Source organism: Raphanus sativus, unplaced genomic scaffold (assembly GCF_000801105.2).
Source record: "Raphanus sativus cultivar WK10039 unplaced genomic scaffold, ASM80110v3 Scaffold1535, whole genome shotgun sequence".
NCBI classification, from domain to species: domain Eukaryota; kingdom Viridiplantae; phylum Streptophyta; class Magnoliopsida; order Brassicales; family Brassicaceae; genus Raphanus; species Raphanus sativus.
Window position 1 is genome coordinate 993 of NW_026616844.1, and position 20,409 is coordinate 21,401.

General features: G+C 36.4%; 5 protein-coding genes, 1 non-coding gene and 1 pseudogene across 7 annotated transcripts; 3 read left to right on the forward strand and 4 right to left on the reverse strand.

The window, feature by feature from the left end:
• Positions 1 to 733: 733 nt before the first annotated feature.
• Positions 734 to 1,653, forward strand: LOC130504381 (uncharacterized; the record flags this gene model as incomplete). The annotated part of the gene is made up of 5 exons (XM_056999006.1): positions 734 to 981; positions 1,063 to 1,192; positions 1,277 to 1,396; positions 1,473 to 1,581; positions 1,634 to 1,653. Coding segments are annotated over 5 exons (627 nt in total), but the record flags the coding sequence as incomplete, so codon positions are not given.
• Positions 1,654 to 1,822: 169 nt separating this feature from the next.
• On the forward strand, positions 1,823 to 2,459 carry LOC130504384 (uncharacterized). The gene is made up of 2 exons (XM_056999007.1): positions 1,823 to 1,970; positions 2,052 to 2,459. The coding sequence occupies exons 1-2, from the start codon at positions 1,875 to 1,877 to the stop codon at positions 2,340 to 2,342; spliced, it is 387 nt and encodes a 128-aa protein (XP_056854987.1). The 5' UTR covers positions 1,823 to 1,874; the 3' UTR covers positions 2,343 to 2,459.
• A 793-nt stretch (positions 2,460 to 3,252) lies between these two features.
• LOC130504382 (uncharacterized) lies at positions 3,253 to 4,250 on the reverse strand (annotated as a pseudogene).
• Positions 4,251 to 4,786: 536 nt separating this feature from the next.
• On the reverse strand, positions 4,787 to 4,860 carry TRNAV-AAC (transfer RNA valine (anticodon AAC)). Its single transcript has one exon. It is a non-coding gene; the product is annotated as a tRNA-Val (tRNA).
• A 3,203-nt stretch (positions 4,861 to 8,063) lies between these two features.
• LOC108810608 (uncharacterized) lies at positions 8,064 to 9,648 on the reverse strand. The gene is made up of 3 exons (XM_018582714.2): positions 9,240 to 9,648; positions 8,512 to 9,066; positions 8,064 to 8,336 (listed from the first exon to the last, which is right to left on the reverse strand). Exons 1-3 carry the CDS (start codon positions 9,582 to 9,584, stop codon positions 8,064 to 8,066), a joined length of 1,173 nt encoding a protein of 390 aa, XP_018438216.1. The 5' UTR covers positions 9,585 to 9,648.
• Positions 9,649 to 10,654: 1,006 nt separating this feature from the next.
• LOC108809617 (fatty acid amide hydrolase) lies at positions 10,655 to 14,709 on the reverse strand. 2 transcript variants are annotated; one of them, XM_056999004.1, is made up of 21 exons: positions 14,579 to 14,709; positions 14,370 to 14,448; positions 14,175 to 14,284; positions 14,035 to 14,095; positions 13,771 to 13,961; positions 13,557 to 13,686; positions 13,397 to 13,474; positions 13,185 to 13,332; positions 13,005 to 13,117; positions 12,857 to 12,932; positions 12,698 to 12,769; positions 12,506 to 12,557; positions 12,346 to 12,426; positions 12,048 to 12,131; positions 11,874 to 11,977; positions 11,693 to 11,785; positions 11,544 to 11,612; positions 11,375 to 11,439; positions 11,197 to 11,258; positions 10,983 to 11,078; positions 10,655 to 10,889 (listed from the first exon to the last, which is right to left on the reverse strand). In XM_056999004.1, exons 2-21 carry the CDS (start codon positions 14,446 to 14,448, stop codon positions 10,812 to 10,814), a joined length of 1,842 nt encoding a protein of 613 aa, XP_056854984.1. In that variant the 5' UTR covers positions 14,579 to 14,709; the 3' UTR covers positions 10,655 to 10,811. The 2 variants fall into 2 exon arrangements, with proteins under 2 accessions (XP_056854984.1, XP_018437262.2); XM_018581760.2 differs by lacking the exon at positions 14,579 to 14,709 and having other exon boundaries at positions 14,370 to 14,533.
• Positions 14,710 to 16,137: 1,428 nt separating this feature from the next.
• Positions 16,138 to 17,965, forward strand: LOC130504380 (uncharacterized). The gene has a single exon (XM_056999005.1). The coding sequence runs from the start codon at positions 16,241 to 16,243 to the stop codon at positions 17,687 to 17,689; it is 1,449 nt and encodes a 482-aa protein (XP_056854985.1). The 5' UTR covers positions 16,138 to 16,240; the 3' UTR covers positions 17,690 to 17,965.
• Positions 17,966 to 20,409: the final 2,444 nt, after the last annotated feature.

Below are 20,409 nucleotides of genomic sequence, written 5' to 3' on the forward strand. Positions count from 1 at the left end.
TCTCCTCTGTCTTCCTCGCGGCTCCTCTCCTTCTCCTCTCCTCTCTTCTCTCTTCCTCGACGGATCTCCTCTCCTCTCCTCTCCTCTCTTCCTCTCGCCTCCTTCCTCTCCTCTCTTCCTCTCCTCTCTTGCCATGTAAGTTCATATCTCTTCTCTTCCTCTCTTTATAGATCTCGAAATTTAGGTTGTTAGATAGAAAATTCTAGGATTGAATGGATATTTAGGATTTGCATGTTGGATGTGTTTTGGATTGTTGGTATATTTGTTTTTTGATTTATTTTGTGTTTTTGATTTTTTAAACGTTTTTTTGATTTTTTAAAACGTTTTTTTGATTTAAAACTATTTTTTGAATTTTTAAAACGTTTTTTTGATTTTAAAACGTTTTTTTGATTTTTAAAACGTTTTTTTGATTTTTAAAACGTTTTTGATTTTTTAAAACTATTTTTATATATAAAACTATTTTTATATATTAAAACTATTTTTTTATTTATTAAACTATTTTTAATATATTAAAACTATTTTTAATATATTAAAACTATTTTTTGTAATTATTAAACTATTTTTAATATTTAAAACTATTTTTATATATTAAATCTATTTTTAATATATCAAAACTATTTTTTGTAATTATTAAACAATTTTAATATATTAACAAATTAAATAAATAATTGTATATATTAAATAAAATTTATTTATATAAAGGTCTCAAGAGGAACATACCCGCTCTCGACAGCGTCGTGGTCGAGGTGGTTCGGGGAGCGGCTCCATTTCGGGTTCCGCATCGCCGTACAGCTCCTACCAGACATCTCCTTCTCCATTTCCCTCTCATTCTCCTCCCGCTCCCGGTGTGGCACCCACTCCTGCTCCTGCTCATGCTCCTGCTCATCCGGCACTTCTGAGAGTTGCGGAGTTTGTTCGACAGCCGGGTCGTGACCATCTTCCATATCTCACTCAGTATCCACGTGGACAGGGTCAGACATGGTAATTAAACCTATTTTTTTTTCATTAAAATTTGATTCATTTAAAATATTTAATTCTAAAATAATTAATTCTTTTTATTAGGTTTGACCGATCCGGGAACGGGATCAGCGGATGGATCAACAGTATGATGTACTCGTCTCTCGACAATGGACATCCGACTTTCACCGACTTCCCTCTCGAGAAGCAGCATATGTGGTTTCAACAGTTTGCGGTAAGTTTTCTATTTTTTACTTATTTTTTACTTATTTTTTTCATCTTTAATATTAATTTTCTACTAATTGTGTTTTATTTTCAGCAACAATTCAACTGGAATGCCGATGATACGTTGTTTATCTATTACCACTTCGTCCATAAAGTTATGGACAACTATGGGAAGCAGATGCACTCGTGGAAGAAGAAGTGGGAAATAAACAAGGTTCGTTTTTATTTATGATACAATTTTTTTATTTTTTAAAATATTTTTTTATTTATTTAACAATTTTTTTTTAAAGGTTCCAAAGGGGATGGACCCGACGGTCTGGCGGGAGTTGAGTGAGCATTGGAGTAAGAACGAAGTCAGAGCAACTTCTTCCACTAACTCCACCAACCGCAAGAGCGACCGTAAGGGAAAGGGCATGTACGTCCATAACTTGGGTGCTCAGTCTTTAGCCAGTCTGGAAGATCGCTTGGTAAGCTTGTCGGTTTTTATTATATTATTTAAGATTCTAATATTTTTTTGTGCATTTCTTTTAATTACTAATGTTTGTTTAATTTATGTTTTTTTCAAGGCGCAAGAAAATGAGGGGGAGCCGGTTGATCATCTCCGCCTAATAAAGACGGCGTATACCAACAAGAAGACCGGCGAGATTGATGATGGTGTTGTGAGGGATGTGGTCACCCTCATCGACAGTCAGATGGAACAGGAAGTGTCTCAGCTTCAAACCGAGGATGACGATTCGACGGGATCGACCGGCTTGCCTCGGGTTCGGATCAACCAAATCGTTGAAGCGGTAAGTTCATTTTTTAAAGTTCAATCCATTTTTATATTATTTAAATTTTTATATTATTTAAATTTACACTTTCTTTTTCAGTCGGTTCCAAAGAAGAAGGGCCGTTTGTTCGGTTTGGCTCGTCGGTCTCCCTCGGTTCCGTCTGCTTCTGCACCACCACCGTCCTATGTTGATCAAGAAGTCCTTCTGAGCCAGATGAGGGACAAGGATGCTCGCATATCTGCGCTGGAGTCCATGGTGGCGAGTCAAGAGGCGGGCTGGGAGGCACAGAGGAAGCTGAACGAGCAAATGATGGCGATGATGAGGAGCATGAACCCGAACGCCAACGTCGACTTCCCGAACATGCCAGACCCGGACTTCCAAACCCCGTAGTTTAATTTATTTCAAAAACTCTAAATGTTTTCTTTTCGTTTGTATGACTTTGAATTTTAAATAATATGTTTTTAATTTAAATTTTAATTTTATATTTACGAATTTAAATTTTAAAAATATTATTTTTAAAAAAATTTTTTTTTAAAAAATTTAATTTTCGGAATATTCCGAGGAACAGATGTCCTCGGTATATACCGAGGGAAGTGTTCCTCGGTATATTCCGAGGGAGGGTTCCTCGAAAATTTTCGAGGAGAGCAGCCCTCGAAAATTTTCGAGGAACCTGTCCCTCGAAAAATTTCGACGAATGGCTTTCCTCGAAAATTTTCGAGGAACACCGTTCGTCGAAATTTTCCGAGGGACAGGTTCCTCGAAAATTTTCGTAGGTCTTCTCCCTCGGTATAATCCTCGGTATATACCGAGGGAATTGTTCCTCAATATATTCCGAGGACCTCTTCGACGAAGGACAGTCCTCTAAATTTCCTCGGAATTATGTTTCCTCGAAATTCCGTCACAAAATTTCGAGGAAATTTCGACGGAAAATGAAATTTCGACGAGTTTTTTTCGAGGGACATTTTCCTCGGTATTTCGTCGGAATACGCTTATTCCGACGAAATACCGAGGAAAAAGCCCCTCGATATCGCCGTGTTTTCTTGTAGTGAAGGTAAGAACAACAATATGCCAACTCTTCCCCGCCTATTGTATAAATCTGTTTGCCCAAAATTTTTCTAATCAAACAATCTAACCTCTTTTTTAATCATAGGACCAATGAATGAATCTTGAGAAAAGCAGCAACCGTTGTCATGAATCCTGAAGAATGAAAAGCTTTGTTCGTAAAGACACGACTGACCATCTTTATTCACCACAAGAATCTCTGGCAGCTTCCACAAGTCCAGCTTCTTCTTTGCTTGCCTGTGTTCTTTGCAAGATGTTCATAGGCTACTTCCTTTGATTCTCTATAACATATCCCTAAGGGCTACTTTCTTTGGTTCTAATTGTGTGTGACACATGGAAGTTCAAGAGTTACCTTTCTGAAGCTGATCAGGTGATATCCTACACAAAGAACAACACTCAGAATAAGTTGAGATCAAAAGTTGATAAGACATGAAACAGAGACAGACCTTTTATGTACGTACCTTAGTCTGGTTAAGGGAAGACAAATAAGTAGCCATGAAACAGACGATACCGTCAGCAATATCTTCTTCCCTAACAAGAACATAATCATCTTCTGTTTGACCCTCACCCCATACATAATCATCTTCACTAACTACGTCCCAAGAGCTACCATCTTCTGCCAAAATTCAACAAGTTTTATCTCTACAAGTACCAAAGACAAAAAAAACTGTAATGAAGTTCATCCAATACCAGGAAGATCTTGGAGAAGAGAGACTTGAGCGAACTCAATCTTTTCCCGAAAGTCATGACCTTCAACTCTAGATTTGATGAGATCATACAACTGCACAAAGATCCCATGGTGGATCAAGTCACAACCTTTTAAATAAGAATTATAGTGCAAATCAATTAAAAGGAGGATACTTTATCGGTTTCAGGATCTCCTTGATCAGAAGAAGAAGAGAACTCCTCTTCTTCCATCTCCGGCGAGTCGCTGTTATTATCCTCCTCTTGGGAGCCACGGGTGGGACCTGTTTCGGTGAGATTGAGCAGCTCGAGAGCTCTCTGGCAATCCTCGAGCAGATTCTGCAACGTCTTCCGCTTGACCTATCTAACTCGACTACGGGGTTTGATGAATCATGAGTCGAGCTGGAGACCTCGATTTCCATGGAGTGTAATTGAAAGGAAACTCTCTGAAGGCGTGGAAAATCGCAAGAGATATAGAGAAGAAAGAGCAAGGTTCGTGCCTTGATTAGGGGACAAAACAGAAGTTCCTTGTGTTTATTTCTATTTTTCATTTTTTTTAATCCTAATTAAACTAAAGGACGCTGCTAAGGGCTCCCGATAAAGATGGTCTTAGCTGATAGGCTGATAGCTACCCTACCTTACAACAGTTACGATTTATTTCTACGGAGTTCAGAGTTAGAAGCGTAAGTGTCAGTGAACGTGTGGTCTTTTGAGACAATGACAATACCAGACTACACGAGATGATGAGACAGAAATCAAAATATGAGTGTGCTTAGTGTAAAATGGTCTTACTAGATTTAAAATCTTTACTAGATTTAAAATGGTTGAGTTTCCTTACGTCGTCTACTATGAATCGGGACTATATTGAGTTGAATATGCCGACACATGTTGCTGTCCCGTTTGCAAAGACTGATCATCACCTGCTGAGATCATTAAAATGACTGAACAAAGACACATAAAGAAAGTAAATGACCTAAAAACGAAAGACTGAGAAAACATAATATATCTAGCAGAGGGAAGAAATCAGGACGTGTAAGGAATAAACCAGTCACAGATTCACAATGTATAGAGTGAATAAAAAAGAATAATGGCTTCGCCCGGGTTCGAACCGGAGACCTTCAGTGTGTTAGACTGACGTGATAACCAACTACACCACGAAACCTTTTGATGTCATATGAACCCTACCATAGGCTATTTACTTACCGAATTAACTAGTATATTCATTATTTCTCCTTGTTTGGATCAATAACAAAAAATGAGATTTTTTTAAAATGAAATCTATGAATAATAGGAATCCTGATTAATTCGAAAAGTTGTGAAGTTTCATTGTGTTGAAGAGTTGTGTCTTTTCAAAAAGTTGTCAATTTTAATTAATTTTAAAAGTTGTGAATTTAAATTATGTTGAAAGGTTGTGTTTTTGAAAGGTTGTGTTTTTTAAATATTGGTTAAGAATTTGTGTGTTTTGAGAAGTTAAAATTGAAAAGTTGTGACTATTTGTATAAATATCTTTTCGAAATAATTACCTATATTACCTATAAAACAGAAAAAAATTTTGCAAAAAAAAATAATTACCTATAAACTAAAGGATGCGACTATTTAAATGTAAAGTTGTGACTATTCAATGAGAATTTCAAAACCTATAAATAGCCTTTATCCATGCATTTCTCAGAATACTAATCTAACTAATAATAAAATAGTGAAAAAAGAAAGTTCTGTGTAGTTACTTGGTTACAAAGTTTTAGAAGATATTCAAATTAAACTTGTCAACAGAAAAACACCAGGAAGATTTCTACGTGTTTGATAGCCAAAAATTATACTCCTTTCAATTAATTGTTTGATTTATTATCCCAAAAAGCTTTGAAGTTTATACACTGAAACTTAAAGTTTTCTATTTTCGCATCTATTCATCATCATTCTTCATTTCTGCATTTATATTCGTCTTGATTTTACTGTTGCCATACGTCGTTAGTTATTTGTTTTTCCGTTCACTACCGCCCACCCAAAGCCGCTGATTATGTGAAAGCCCACTGTAACAACCCGATTATTCTCTTCTACGCAAAACCCTACAACAACATAAGAAAAGGATGATCAGTCAAAGAGAAAGTTCACTTCTTGTCTTCTTCCTCCTTGATCTCTTTTATTTTCCATTTATCATATCTTTTACTTTTTCTCTTCTTCAATTCTTTTTGTTCTCCTTACACTGATGACGAGACGTTGTGTTATTGACGACGAGACATGATCAATTATTCACCACCATAGACAAAGCATTGATGTTGAAGATCCAACGACGTTGCTTGTTGCCGTTATGGAGAACGAATGAGCCACCGTTCCAACGCGACCAGGCACGATTATCAATCATGAGCCACTGGAGGCGCATGTAATGTCATCAGAAAGCCACGCTGTGATACACCGGAGATCATACCAGAAGCCATCGATCCTAATCCAGTCCATAAGATTAAAGTGCACCATTTACCAAGTGTCTTGTGAAGCAAGCAATTTTGTAATAAACCCTAGCTTTATATAATTTAATTTTGTCTCTTGTCTTGTGTTTTGTTCCTTTCTGATCTGGTATGACGCTGGTGAGTAGGCGGTCCATGGAAAAACAGGTTTTTTTATTCACATTTCATTCTCTGATCGTGGTTAAAGGTGTGCGGCTTAGAACTTTCAATCAGCGTAGTTTAGTTCTTAATATGTTTTGCGTGGTTGAATTTAGTCTTATTGATTTATTCTTGTAATTTTTAAAGGTTTATGTCAACTTCTTAAATGACACATTGCAACTTTTGGTGGATGTAATTTTTAGTAATGAACCAAGTAATTCCAAGTTCCAACAATTGTGTTTTTCTTCTTTGTTGAAAGAAAAGTTGTGTATTTTCAAAAAAATTGAATCTTCATTATAATATCAAATGGTGTATGTTTTCATAATTTTTACTTAAAAAAATAAAATAAAAATAAGTGTTGTATCTTTTCATAAGCAATATATGCAACTTTTCAATTTAAAAACTAATTGAAAAATGCAACTTTTCATATAAAAAACTTTAAGAGATTCGTTTTCTTTTATTAGATAAATATATGTGACTGTTCACTTAAAAGATGTGTCTCTTTATTGAATATATGTGTCTTTTCTATAGTGAACATATGTGTCTTTTCCTTGAACATATGTGACTTTTCACATAGTGTCTCTTGTCTATAATCTATATATGCAAATAGAAGATAATGAGTTGAGTTATATATTTAAAATAAATAAATCTAGAGAGAAAGTAAAAATGTTTTAGAAAGAGAAAGCGATGAGGAATCAACTATAATGGCATTTGAACGGTGATAAGTGGTTGATTTACATCTGTGATACACAAATGTTTGTGTGTTTTCATCTTAAAAGTTGCATTTGTTGAAAAATGTTAAATTGTAAATATGTTTCAAAGGTTGTATTATTTTATTTTAAAAGATGTTTTTGTTGAAAATAAGTTAAATTATTAATATATCGCAAAGATTGTGTTGTTTCATCATAAAATCTTTGAGATATATTTGTTTATTTTAACATCATCTTTAAAGTCTATTAGTTATAAGAATTGTGTTTTTTTTTTTAAAGTAGTTACTAAAAGTTGCATCTTTTTATTCTTACCTATTCTAATTATACATAACTGTTTAACTTTTTTAAAGAGTTATGTATACACACAACGTACAAAATTTTGATTGTAGCGTAAATAAGGTTAAATATTCAGTTGTTTCCAAGATTTTTAAATAACTTAGATAAACATATAATAAGACATATATATTATTTTGTATTGACATGTTTATAATTATTACAACCAAACCTATGAACATAATATATATATTTTCGTATCATCAATAAAAAAATATAGATGCATGCAAAATAATTTTGTAACACATATATTTCTTTGAAAACAATTGTAAACCACTTTTTCTAAAATGTTGTTTTGTAAATAAACTATACTACATTTATTATTATAAAATGAGTTCCCGTGCGATATCGCACGGTTCTCTTACCTAGTGTTAATAGTAGAAATAGTGAATCTATTCGATATTCTTACACCTTGCATCGGATTTGGATATAAGTTTTTCGGTTCAGCTCTTGGTTTCCGGTTTTAATAGTAGAAATAGTGAATTCCGAAGGATATAAGTTTTTCGGTGAATCTATTCAATATGCAGTATGTTGAAATGAAGTTATAATGTAATTTACAAATTTTATAATTTTAGCACTAAAACATTTTAGGATGAGATGTTTGAAACATACTGCATATTGCTTTGAAATCATCTCTCACATTCTGTAATTTTTTTTCTTGTCTGAGTAAATAATAATTAAAAAAAACAATGAAAAGTCTCAATCGCCTTGGTTGAAGAGTTACACTAAGCTTTAGTCTTTGCTGATTGTCCTGTGGGGACACTTCCACCGTTTCCAGCTGCTGCGTTAGTTGGAGAAGCATCAAAAGATATATCCATAGTTACTCCTTTCTTGGCAGAAGCTGCTTTCACGAATTCACCTACTGCTCGACCCCATTTCAACATGGACGATGTCAGTTGCTTACTTTGTTCAACCGTTACCGCACCCGGACCGCTCTTCCTCATCTCAACCAAAGAATCTCCCATTGTCACCAAACCATCAACCAGCTTCCACGGATCCTATTATCGCCATTAAAAAAACAAAAAAAAATGTAAAGAACATGCTCATATATATATGTATATATATATATATATATATATATGTTAAAAATCTATAACAAAACCAACGTGGAGTTGGTCTAATGATTAAAATTTTCAGATCATCGAGTAAATGTCTAAGGGAGTGAATACTTACTGATGTTCCAGCTTTGGTACCATCCAATGGAGACAAAGCTAAGAAGAGGTGCATAGCTTTAGTTGTAATAGTATCGCTCTCTATTGAATATGTATCAGGTGAGACCGTCTTGAAGCTGGCCATGAAGTCATTCAGCTTAACAAAGAACTCCTTGAACTCTTTATTTGCAAGACACCTAGTTTCTAGGTCAAGTAAGAAGGATTGCATGCCTTTGTAAGCGAATGGTTCAACCTCTTTTCCCGTTTTGGGAATGTTTCTTAAATAGGCAGGTAACGAGAACGGTGATGTTGATTGACGAACCCCAGCTTGTTTAGAAAGAGATGCATATGTAGGGTCGGTATAATCAATATCAAATTGTTTTAGATCGATTGGTTTGCCATTTATCTCGGAGACCGCCTTCACAAATAGACCAATCCTTCCGACCCATTCGAACATAGACCCGGACAACCTCTCCCATTGTGGATCAGGCATTTTTACATTTGAAGTGCTTGTCTTCATCTCAGTAGAAACTTTCTCCATTGAAACCAACGCCTCGATCAACCTCCATGAATCAAACTATCACAAAAATACACACAATCTTTTTTTTCATTAGAAACTGCAACCAACATGCTAGAACACAGTAATTAACTATGATTTAACCTATGATATATTAAACCTTTTTGGATTATCTACGATTTTTATCTACAATGATCATTCACTCGTTTGGTTAATGACTAATGAAAACTTACTGATGTTCCGGCTAGGGAACCCTTCAATGCAGAAATAGCCGTGAAGAGCTGGTCAGATTTGCCTGATCCGGGTGGTGCCGGTTGAAAGCAACTCGTTATGTAACCTTTCAGATTTGTGAAGAAGTTCTTGAACTCTACGGTGGTAGGAGACTTGCCCTCCAAGGCACCTACGAAATCTAGTAAACCTTTGGAAGCGTAAGGCCCAAACTCTTTGCCCGTTTTGGGAAACAGGGCCAGATAATCTAGTACTGAGAACGTCTTCCCTTGAGTTTGAGCTTGTGTTTCATATACATTGCTTAATGCAACTAGTAACACTAAACCTACTGCTAATGATATTCTTCCCATTTTTTCTTGGAGAAACTGAATATAAAAAGAAAATATTTATTCTTATTGTGACTTTTTTTGTTTTTTGTTTTCTATGGGATATGCTTCCTAGTTTATAAAGATGTTTAGAAGTCAAAATTGAACTAAATTATAGGCGTCGAATGGTTAATTTTTCATTTTTATTGATTTCCGCTTTTCTCTCGATCTATTTTTAGAAAGGATCGATTTATTCATCAAACGATAAGATTGCACCAATTGTTTATTTATTTTTATTTAATCTCCTCTTCTCTCTCAATCTATTTGTAGAAATTAGTATTAATTTTTTCATCATACTACAAACTTGCACCATTTACTTTTCTCTCAAGCTATTTGTAGAAAGTATCAATTTATTCATCGAACTATAAATTTGCACCAATTATAGAAAGGAAACAATATATTCATCAAACTAGGACCTGATAATAGATTTGATTTACACCAACCTTATAACGAACAAACATGTCTATAAAAGATCTTGGTATTATGAAAAATGAATTTGTTGCACAAAAAAAAGAATTATTCTATCATGTTAATGTATGTTTAATGCAAATAATTGCATTTTGCATGCTTCCTTGCCTCAAACTTAGTTCAGTGCTTGTGCTTTGGTTTTGTGAAGGTATCCTGGAAAAGAAACAAAAAAAAAAAACTACAAAAAGTTCATCAACAACTGAATCATTTACAAGTAAAAATCAATCCTTTCCGACACATTTTAACTTTCCTTGCCCAAGCAAGTCTAACTTCTTGCTGAAACATTGTCTTCACTCTGTTTTTAAGTTCCTGAGAATGAGTTCAGCTAAGATATCGACCCATGTGTCGGGTAATGTTTGTGTGTTGCTTTTGGAGAGGTAACCAAACTATAGTGTAACCGGTTTTCATGTTTAAATGCGCAGTATTTTCGGATCAGACAGTTCAGTGACTGATTATCCGGGGAAGATTTCAAAGGGGATCAGACGGTTCAGTGCCTCAACTTTGTATGCAACATTTATTATTAACTCTCAAAGATACTTTGTGACAACTGACAAACTTGATTTATCTTTGCTTAATTGAGACTTAAGTAACAAAAATTATAATAATGAATCATAGTCTGTCAACACCTCCAGTTATTGCTTCTATCTTATAATTATATCAGGTTTAACCAGAAAATAAACACGATGGATCAAAATGTAACCACAGATAAACTAAACATCCAGTTCAGAGAAACTTTTTGCCTTTTCACTTCTCTGTATGGATTCTGTTTGTCTTGAGAACATCGTGAAATACAGCAGGTTTCTTGGTAACTGGAGCCAGCTCCTGCGATACGCCACAATATATATACAAGACCCCGTTTCAGTAGCCATTACAGAGAGAATGAGAAAGAAAGAGAGAGTGTGTGTGTGTGTGCACCTCAACAGCAGCAGCTAGAGAAAGAACTGTAGCTTCAGCCCAAGGTCTTCCCATTATTTGTAATCCTATTGGCATCCCTTCTTTATCATACCCAACCTGCGTTTTGTTTTTTTTCCCATATGTTTGTTGTAAAAATGATTATTGCAAGAATGAAACAAGTGTATGAACATTATAGGTCCAAGTGTACTACTTAGATAATAATAACATTGCTTACAGGGACAGATATGGCAGGGAAGCCCAGGAGATTTGCAGCTACAACAAACCGCATTAGATAAGCTGAAAAAAAACAAGCAATCTTGATATCAGAAGTTGAAAACTCTCAGTTACACCTGAATAAGACAGAGAAAGTAACACCAAAAAGTGAAGAAGTCCGAGTGCCTTGTCTGACCAACCTGCCACTTGAAAATTGGTTTCTCCATTTTTCACAGCCTCAAGTGGTATCACAGGAGCTGTCATACTGCTTGTACAAAACAACATTTCACCAACAAAGTAAAGTATCTGAAGTATCTGAAGACATTAGAGAAAGCAAATGTTCTGGTTACATGGAATAATTTTACGTACCCACATGTAGGAGTCACAATAACATCAACGTTTTTGAAAATATCCAAGTGATACTCCATCAACCTTCGCCTGTAACAAATACAAGCAAGCAGCCACTATAGAGAGAATTGTTGTATAAAACTTATACAGTTTACACAATTACAATTTACCTAAGACACTGAGCAGCAATATAGTCTGAAGCAGAGAATGACTTGAAGATCGCAAAGCTGGTGCGTGTATCATAAGATAACTTTGAATTTTTCCTGAAACGTGTAAGACAATGGAGGAAAATGGTTCAGACCAAGGTTTACTGCCTACTGAAATCAGAACAAAGCTTAAATAATATTATACCCAGCTTCACAGTAAGGAGTAAGAGAACACAGTGTTGCAGACCCAATCGACACAACATGAGCTGCACGCATCTCTTCCAGTTCAGGAACCACTATTTCCATTATCTAGTACCACATAGAGATTTTGGATGAAACTATGTTCTGATATAGAAACATATTCAAATGATCAGCTTACTTGGCAACCATGGTTGTTTGATAGGAGCTTAATTATGTCTTCACATTTGTCAGAGATGTCACTTGAATGAACATCATTAAACCACTGCATTACATGAAAAATAATGCACTATAATATATACAACTGAAATAACAAAATTCAACTCAGTTAAACTAGCATGGATAGAAAATTGATGTAGCTGAAGCTATGAAAATGCAAAGATCTCGTTTACTCTTTGAATGTGCAAGAAGAATAGTAGACTAAATAATTAAAATATCTGGAATATATTTTAAGTATTCTCTCTGCATAGAGTACTCACCGTTGTATATTTCCCTAGCCGTAGAGATCCTATAGCATTGCCTCCATTGTGAGACAATAACTTGGGAAGACAAGGTGGTGTCTGCAGAATAATTTCAAATACCAAGTCATAGGGGAACACATTGCAAGAAGTCAAATGAATACATTGAAACTCAATGTACCGGGTTCAAGTTAAGTCTATCTGCAGATGAAGATCCCAAGATTGCTGCATACCTGAGAAACACACAAAGGCAGATTAGCCCCCAAAAAATTGAACATTTGAAATGGTAGATGTGTGTGTTTGCTTTGAACAGTTTTACTTTTGTGTTATGCCTCCACTCACTAGGCTAATTAAGAAATAAAAAGAAACTTACACCAAGACAGTATCTTCTAGGGATGAAGCAACTGGACTAACAACTTCAACTGTTCCACCTGCACACAATGACCTGTAGAGATAACAGACCATACACAAAGTTAAAAAGACAATAAAAGGTTTTCTGTTTTTGAGGTCTTGATTATATTAACTCTTTTACCCTGTCATGTCTGTCCGACCATATGTTGTTTTCAGTCCCGTTACACCACAAAGTGATGCAGGGATGCGAACAGAACCTGCATTTTTAGACACGATTAAGCCATACAACGCAAGATCAAAAAAATCAAAGATAACTTTGATGATGATACCTCCACCATCTGTTCCTAGAGCAGCTGGACATAGTCCAGAGGCTACAATAGCTGCTGAACCTGAAGAAGATCCTCCTGTGTACCTTTCAGGTGCATGCGGGTTTCTTGTGGTTCTGCAATACACAGCATACAAAGTTTTAAGACAAGTAAAGATTTGTGTTCTGTGCTGTGTTTGCTTACCCGTAATTCGAATTGTTCCCTGAAGTCCCCATTCCTAACTCATGCATATTAGCCTTGCCAAGTAAGACTGCACCACAACTACGAAGTCTAGAAACAACCACTGCATCCTTCTCCACTGAACGAGCTTCATGCAGCCATCTTGTTCCACCTAAAAGATGACAAATCTTATGACAGGTATCTTGTAAAAAAAACATAAGAATGACATTACTGACCTGTTGTGGTATGTGGTAAACAGTCAATATCATCCTTGATTGTTATAATAACACCATCTAAAACTGATATTGGATGTCCTACAAAAACTCACATTCAACATGATCAATACATATCTGAATATGTTACTACAAATGGATCTCTGAGTCTGCAAAGTTATACCTTCTTCAAACCTAAGTGTAGAAGCTTCAGCTTGTTTTCTAACTTCATTAGCATCAAAGCTAATCAAAAAAGGCGTTGGAGACTTGTCATACCTAAACTCCTCTATGATTGAGATTATTCGTTCAGCAACCTAGCAATACAATCAACAAGGCTTTTTGATATGTACAAAATAAATACAGTTTTTTTTTTTTTTTTGAAAATTAACATGACTAACCACAGATGGAGTTGTTAGATTAGATCTATAAGCATATGCATAATCACGTATCTTCCAGTAACGGAAGGATGAACTTGAATCTGCGTTGAAGCTAAGAGAAGGATCATATTGAGGAAGACACTTCAAGGCTGTTTCTAATCTGTCTACAGGGCTTTCGTCTTCTCCAACAAGGACAACATCAAGCTCCGGTTCTAAGTTCAAACAATGATAAGTATATGTAATGATTAAACAAAAGTTTCATGTAAGTAAGTATACAACATATACTTTGAGATGGGAACACAGGTCTAAACATGGGCTCTTCTGGTATAACTGTGTTGCGAAAAATCTGCAAGTTGTCACAACAAGGAAAAGAACATAAGTAACTATTCAATGATCATAAAATGGGTCTGATAAAAAAAACAGACCTGGGTCATGCCATTGTTCTTCTTCAATGACTCTACAATCAATGAGCCTATAAATGGTGTTTCAAGCATCTTAACAAACAACTTGAACAAGAAGCCAGTCAAATGAGGGGCTGAGAAGTTACATAAAACCATGTTAAGACATGTGTCTGAAATTTAGGTAACGCACAGAACCAAAACTGCATTGTAATAACGAACCTTTGATGTCTTCTTCTTTATATTTGACACCAGAAACATCAACCTCGTTAACCGGTTTCATGACCTTATACTTACCCATCTTATCAAACAAGAAACAAAAGACGTTAAGTTGTAGTTAGATCACACGTCAGCAGCAGATTCAGAGACCAGAGAATCAGAACAATGGCTATGGAAGATATATAAATAGATTGCAAAAGTCAAAGAAGAACCTGAGAAGGATGATCTGATTTGGCGGTGATTAGTTAATGAGGCTGACACAGATTTGAAGAGGCCGTGCGGATGACCGGTGAAGTTTGTTGGAAACTTGAATGGTTTGCTTGTACTAGATTTGTTGTATATTGAACTTGTCTCGAATTGCAGAACAAGTCTAAAGATATTCTCAAAATTGACATAATAGTCCCCTCAATCGTGTGAAAATTTTATTTGCTCCCCCTAGTTGTTGTTTTACACTTCTCTTCCAGTCCCTGTATATACCCCTGCACACATTTCTACTACATATAACCAACAGGGATTTTTACTTATTCAGAACTCATAAGCATGTTCAGTTATCTAGAAGAATCAAATAATGTGACTATGTTGTATATCAATTGTGAAATGAAAAGTTTTTGGCTGAAATGAATAGGTTGTTGGACTATAAGCATGTTTGTTATAATATTGTTGGTTGACATAATCACCCAAAGTTCAAGAGGCACGGCTTGATCGAGCAACATCATTTACGACTAGTCAGCCCATATATCATATGGATATTCTAATTTAAAGAAGTCTTTGGTGATAGGATGCAAAAAATATATTAAAAACAATAATTTTGAATTTTAAATATCAACATTGTATTCACATGAATAGTATACATGTTTTGTATTTGATCGTGACCATACTGTTTATAAGGAAAAACTAAGCTAATTCAAAGATAAAAAGAAATTATGTATACCATCATGATAACAACTCAAGCATGCTGGTGAGATACGTCTGATATAAGTTAGAATAATTGCAAACTTTTATAACAAGATTGGCAAAATATGGTAGAATAAGAACAAACAAGTGAGAAGGTGAATACACAGTGACAATGTTAATATCTTCTTTTGTTAGGTAGGTATAAAGTTTATCCCCATTGAAATGCGTAGATCAGTAAACAAAAGATGAGTGTTAGGCCCTTTTTTACAATTATATTTTTGATGTTGCCAAGAAATAAAAAGATCAGTTTAAGGGATATCATATTTGATTTAATATTTCCAATCTTCCTTGTTAATTAATTTTAATTAAATCTGTTTTTTATTTGAAATCAAGGGAATAAAAATCTGATAACTATAAAGTATAAACCATATCAAACAAAACTAATTCAACTAAACTCTAACCCACCCCAAAAAGAAAAGAATCCAATAACCTAAACTATAAAAACAACAAAGCTAAGACTAACGGGGCTAAAGATAAAGGACAGTGACCTATAATTATTTAGATTTTTCATATCTTCTTCTACAAATCTTACTTTATGACTTAGAATATTAAACCTTAAAATAGTACGCAACTTAGTACTTGCTTATGAAATACTCCCTTAGTGATTAACTTATTTTCTTAGAAAAACAAAAAAGCTGGTCTAACTCTTCTTCAACGTAGAAGTATCAAACACTAGTTAGCTGGACCCAGCATAGAGTTCCAAAAAGTCATATTAATCCATGAGTAACGTCACAAGACAGTCACACATCAACTCCTTAAACTCATAAACTCTGACAAACCACGTGTAACAGAGCAATAAGTTCACGTACCACAAGGTCCTATCATGTTATCATTTTCCAACACCACACCACCACCCCGTTTCACCCATCATATAATCAAAAATCTTTAAGACAGAACACACTTTAACTTTAACTAAAAACATGGAGAAACTCTCTTACAACTCCTATCCAAACTCAACCGACTCATCTCCTCGATCTCGCGAGATCGATTTCGACAACCCTTCGCCATGGGACGATCAGAACCACCACAACCAACAGAGCTACAAAGTGAGGTTCATGTGCAGCTACGGCGGCAAGATTCAGCCGCGTCCTCACGATAACCAGCTTACTTACGTCAACGGTGAGACCAAGATTCTCTCCGTAGATCGCGGGATCAGATTCCCCGTCTTGGCCTCCAAGCTCTCCGCCGTGTGCGGCGGCGATGGAGACGTTTTGTTTAAGTATCAGCTTCCGGGAGAGGATCTAGACGCGTTGATCTCCGTTACCAACGATGATGATCTCGAGCACATGATGCATGAGTACGATCGCTTGCTTCGTGTGTCGTCTAAGCCTGCGAGGATGCGTCTGTTTCTCTTCCCGGTTGTTTCTTCCGGTGGGTTTGGATCGGAGGGCTCTACTCATTCGGATCGTGATCGGTTCGTTGAGGCGTTGAATACAGGTATTAACCGGTCTGAACCGGATAAAACCGTAACCGCTCCGTTGAATAGTGCTGATTTTCTGTTTGGGACGGAGAAAGTTGCGGTTTCTCCGCCGGCGGCGGCGGCGGTACCGGTGGTGATGGAGCATCATCCGCCGGTGATCCAACCGGATCACGCGGCGGAGATGCACAATCAAATGCTTGAGTTTCAGAGGATGCAAGTTAGGGATCAAGAACAGTTACTTCAACAGCAAGAAGCTGTTTATAGAAGGAAGAGTGAAGACGGTTTAATCTTCTCTCCGCCCTACGCACCGCCGCCGCAGATGACGGTTCAACAAAACAATACACAAGCTCCTCCAATGACCTTCTGGCAAGGAAACCACAATAACACAGGAGGTACGTATCCAACAACCGCTCCGGGAATGGGATTACCGGAGCAGCCGGTATACATGATTCCAGCTCCAGCTCCAACTCCAACACCACATCAGGGAGGACCTGTATACCACGCGCCAGGGGTCGTGAGACCAGTACAAGGAAACCAAGGTGGCTACTACCCTCAGGTACAGAGGATACCTTCGGATACTTACAGGGAACAGCACCAAGCTGCCTACAACGTAGCTCAGCAGCCACCAGTAGGAGCGAGGGCACCACCACAACAACAACAACAACCTCTACCTTTTACCTCCGTTCCGCCTCAACCGCAGTACTCTGCCGTTCAGCCGCCGCGTCAAGTGGTGGGATTGCCAGATACAACGGCGTATACTCAGGTGAATTACGCTGGAGGAATGGGGAAACAAGTTTACTACACGGAGGGACCACCTCCACAGTACCATGGAGGCGTTGGCTTACCTTTGAATGGTATGAGCGAATTTAGAACCGGACCAGACGGTAAGCCTGTTGTTATGAACATGTCACCTAAAGTTTCATCACAGAGTTCAGATTCAGCAGTGTGATGAGGTAACCAGATTATTGTTAAAACCATTTCAAGTTTCATCATCATCATCATCATCATCATATAATAGTGTAATTGAGATTACTTTGGTATTTGAATGTCTCATAAATAATATTTACTTTCGTTTTAATCTACTTTATAAAGTTCTTGATTCTGAAATTTCTATAACTTGTTGTCTTATTTTCATGAACCTTGTCTCTTCTGCATGCACTTTTTCTTTTCTTTTCCTTTTGCCTATGTCAACAAGATTATTACGTAATTTGATTAAATTGCTCGATTGGACTTATTAAACATAACGGTTGTACATGAGAACTGATGTGAAAATGAATCATATTTTGTGGAAAATCAACATTTGAAACTCAATAATTGAACTAGAGAAGTAACGATTTTAAACAGTTTATCTCGTTTGATTGAACTTTTATTTTTTACTACTAGATAAATTCATGGATGGTCCACACGGAAACAAAAATATCAAACCTTATTTTAGGGACAGGTGTTGTGTGAAAGGATGTTAACAAGTTTTGAATATTTGAGAATCTTTGGAAGGATAGAGACAGCTTTACTAGCTCACTTACCGCCATTGTCGTTAACCCATCAGCTCCAAAAAAAATTTCAATGAAACACAATCATTGTTGTATCATAACCATATCAATGAATGTATCCAAAACAGGTGTCATACATGCCTTTCGTTTCCTGTCATAATCAGAGAGCGTAAGACCACCACACCAAACACTTCATGATCTCTTTTGGAACATGGTGCATGTCTTACTAGATGAAGAACAAAACATATGCAATCAATATACCAAACATATCTATTGATGACAAAGAGACTAATGTAATATTCAGAGATCAAATTCAAGAGCTTCCACTCTACGGAACTCAACCTTAGGATTCACACTTTTCACCACAAGAAACCCAAGAGTTGACGTGCGTTCCACGGTCTCCTTCTAAACACTTCCTCAAGAAACTCTACCTTTATTTGAGACTTTCTTTGAATCAAAGTACCTTGAATGGTTCTGCCGCCAGTTTAGATTCTTCTCCAACAAAGAAGCGAGTGCAGACAATTCCATTGATTCATCCTTGAACAACTCTTTAGCCTTGAAGATCTTCTTCTGGATGATACCCCATATCCGCTGTAAAAGCTGCTGGCTACTCTCTGCAGTGCTTTGGATTCACTAATGCCTGAGCTAAGTTTTAAGTACACTGTCATAACTTGAGGATTCTCTGTTCAAAACATCACCACAAAAACAAAAACACACAAACTCGGTAGAGACTAACATTGAGCATTTAATCATTATCTTTGTAAAAACTTTTTAAGTAATTTTTTTTTGTTGTGCGACAAAGCTTATTTACCTGCTCAATGGACGAGCGCAAAGGAGCTGAAGACGTGGCAAGAGAGAAAGCAATGTGTCCACGAGGTCCATGCTTCTGGTTCTTCTTCTTCTTCACCGTCAGCCACATCTTTCACCATCACTTTCCAGAAGATCAAGAGAGGAACATTTGAAGCAAAAGCTGAACGACTAAAGTGCCTCAACGCATGATACTGGTAGAAGCTTTGTTAAAGACAGGAGTGATCAACTGAAAATCTTCTCACGGAGCTTGAGAGCTAAGAGCAAAGCATCAGGGTTTCCAACCTCGATGCTTGTTCAAAACCACTTGTGAAGCTCTGGAGCTTCCATGACATGAGTCACAACAGCTTCAACAGGCGGCTGCCGCAGTATAACCAGATGGTATCATTAGACTGACTTTCACAGCACGTTAATAAATGGTAGCATATGAGCCTATTATATACCTTCTCAATAAAGTCTAGAAGAACATGAAACAACTGGTTCATGCAAGTAACGTTTTTGGCAGCAAGACTGATGAGAGCATTGGTAAACTCTTTGATGATCTGAGAGTCTTTATCAGACTGCCAGTCCTTCAACTAGTCTTCCAGATCGTGCTAAACGCACCATAAGCAAACAAACGACCCAATAGGCTTTCTTTCACATCCTGCATCATTTGCAAATCAATAATATCGGTCTAATATTGCAAATCCACAAATTTGTCTAGTTTATTCTTTTTCTATATTGTAATTTTTTATAATTCATCAAAATAATTTTAATAATTAAATCCAAAAACTGTAAAGTAAAATATATAAAAATAAATCAATAATTTGTTCTTATACTTGCTCTGAATAATCCTTCTAGTAACTAGTTAATGTATAACTATTTCTTGAACATTGATCAGAACCATTCGAGTCTCTACAACATAAACTCACATAAACTAAAGGATTAATAAAGAGCTGATACTTACTTGTCCCTTCATGGATGAAGACACACACAAATTATCAGAAACGAGTTTAAGCAGCGACTCTAAACTGATGCTAGAGATTCATGCCAACAGGTAATGTCAACCCCAAAGCATATCCTTGTCTTTGCACACCGTTACAAAAAAACAAACATTCTTTGTAGAGTAACTGGATTACTAAAAGAACTGAACCAGTGAGAAAAGAGACATTATACCCTCTTGAAGAAGAGACTCCACGGATAAGCCTACGTAGAGCGTATCTAAGAGGCGGTGAGCAGTTATCCAGACCCTCGTTCTTCCTCAACTTCAAACATCAAACCTCCGTCTATAGATTCTTTGTCTGGTAAGGATATCGTATTGCTTCTGAATCTCTTTGCAACCTCGTCACAAGGAGGTGGCAGCTGCTTCTCTAACGGAAGCATCGGGAGAAGT